Source organism: Temnothorax curvispinosus, unplaced genomic scaffold, assembly GCF_003070985.1.
Source record: "Temnothorax curvispinosus isolate PA1 unplaced genomic scaffold, ASM307098v1 QBEX01003342.1, whole genome shotgun sequence".
NCBI classification, from domain to species: domain Eukaryota; kingdom Metazoa; phylum Arthropoda; class Insecta; order Hymenoptera; family Formicidae; genus Temnothorax; species Temnothorax curvispinosus.
Genome location: NW_020213122.1, coordinates 1,299 through 2,780, shown reverse-complemented (window position 1 = coordinate 2,780; position 1,482 = coordinate 1,299). Strand labels below are relative to the sequence as shown.

Below are 1,482 nucleotides of genomic sequence, written 5' to 3'. Positions count from 1 at the left end.
GTACTGAATAATATGGTATCGCGATTTCGTGATCACAGTATCGTGACATACGTTTGCAGTGTGAGAAGTTCACAAATTAAGAAAATGCAGAAGAGCGGGGGTGTGGCAATATTGCTTGAAAGCTCCTGACGGCCAGTCAGCAACTTGCGAATTATGTGATACAGTGCTTCGAACACATAATTCTACAAGTACCTTAGTACAGCATTTAAGAAGAGTACATGATTTAACGCCATCACAAAAACATGTGAAACAACAGCATGATTATAAAGAACAGTGAGTATTGGTATTAATATTTAGTTTTCAATTTAATTACTTAACGTTTTTATGTACACTATGTATATATATATATATATATTATACACACATGTATATGTATATAATATACTATTTTTAATACAGCACAGATACAAATGACCCAATCGAAGGATCTTCTTTCTCTAATACAAGCGTCAGTACTTCTTCCACTGATTCGGCCACTATACCACGAAAACGTGCACGTGGGATTACATCTGTTAGCAAGGAACGCAGCGAGAAGATTACACGGGCACTAGTTAAATTAATCGCATTTAACCGACTGCCTTTTAGTTTTTCTTCTAGTCCTGCTTTCCAAACATTTATGAAAGAAATCGAGCCTGGATACAAGTGCCCATGCAGTCAAACAGTACTACGCCGTTTACGTGCTCTTGAAGATGAAGTAAAAACCAAGATCCAATGTACATTAGATTTGTGCAAATTTATTGCTCTGGATACGGATTGTTGGACTTCTCGATCTCAAGAAGGTTATATGAATGTGAATGCTCACATCGTAAATAACGTATGGGAGCCACAAATATTCACGTTAAGTATGCAAGAACTTAGCGAAAGGCATACGGCGGAAAATTTAGCTGACAGCTTACAAAATGTTGCTGCTGAATGGCAAATTGACACCAAAATTGTATCCATTGTTCATGATAATGCAAGCAACATTGTTCTCGCAGTGAACAGCATGATGAACGTCGGATCCAGCTCTAGTTGTGCAGCACACACGATAAATTTAGCCGTGAGAGATGCGTTGAAGGAAGATAATATTTCCATCGTGCTTGCTAAAGGAAGTAAAATTGTTTCCCATTTTCATCATTCCGTCATTGCTTCACAAGCTCTTGCAAAAAAAACAAGAACAATTAGGCTTACCTCAACGAAAATTAATCCAAAGTGTTCGTACTCGATGGAATACAGATTTACTTATGGCTGAAAAACTTGTAGAGAATCGTAGCGCTATCAGCTGTTCTTGGAGATCGAACCGTGACAACTCCTTTGCATGCTAAAAATTTAGAAATAAATGAAGATGAATGGAGTATGTTTGAAAATTTAATACCAGTTCTCAAACCACTTGAAATTGCAACTACGGTACTATCCGGAGCTCCAGCATCAATGGTACGTCCAGTAATTCAAACTGTGATCGCTAATCATCTTTCTTGTGGAACTGAAGGCGTATCAAAAACG

At 37.7% G+C, this 1,482-nt stretch overlaps 1 protein-coding gene across 1 annotated transcript; it reads left to right on the top strand.

Annotated features, from left to right (window-relative positions):
* Positions 1-616: 616 nt before the first annotated feature.
* Positions 617-1,231, top strand: LOC112452398. Its single transcript, XM_025012592.1, has one exon. The coding sequence runs from the start codon at positions 617-619 to the stop codon at positions 1,229-1,231; it is 615 nt and encodes a 204-aa protein (XP_024868360.1).
* Positions 1,232-1,482: the final 251 nt, after the last annotated feature.

Bases quoted from the DNA above. Each gene is read 5' to 3' on its own strand.
- LOC112452398 (XM_025012592.1), top strand. From the start codon at position 617: ATGAAAGAAATCGAGCCTGGATACAAGTGCCCATGCAGTCAAACAGTA.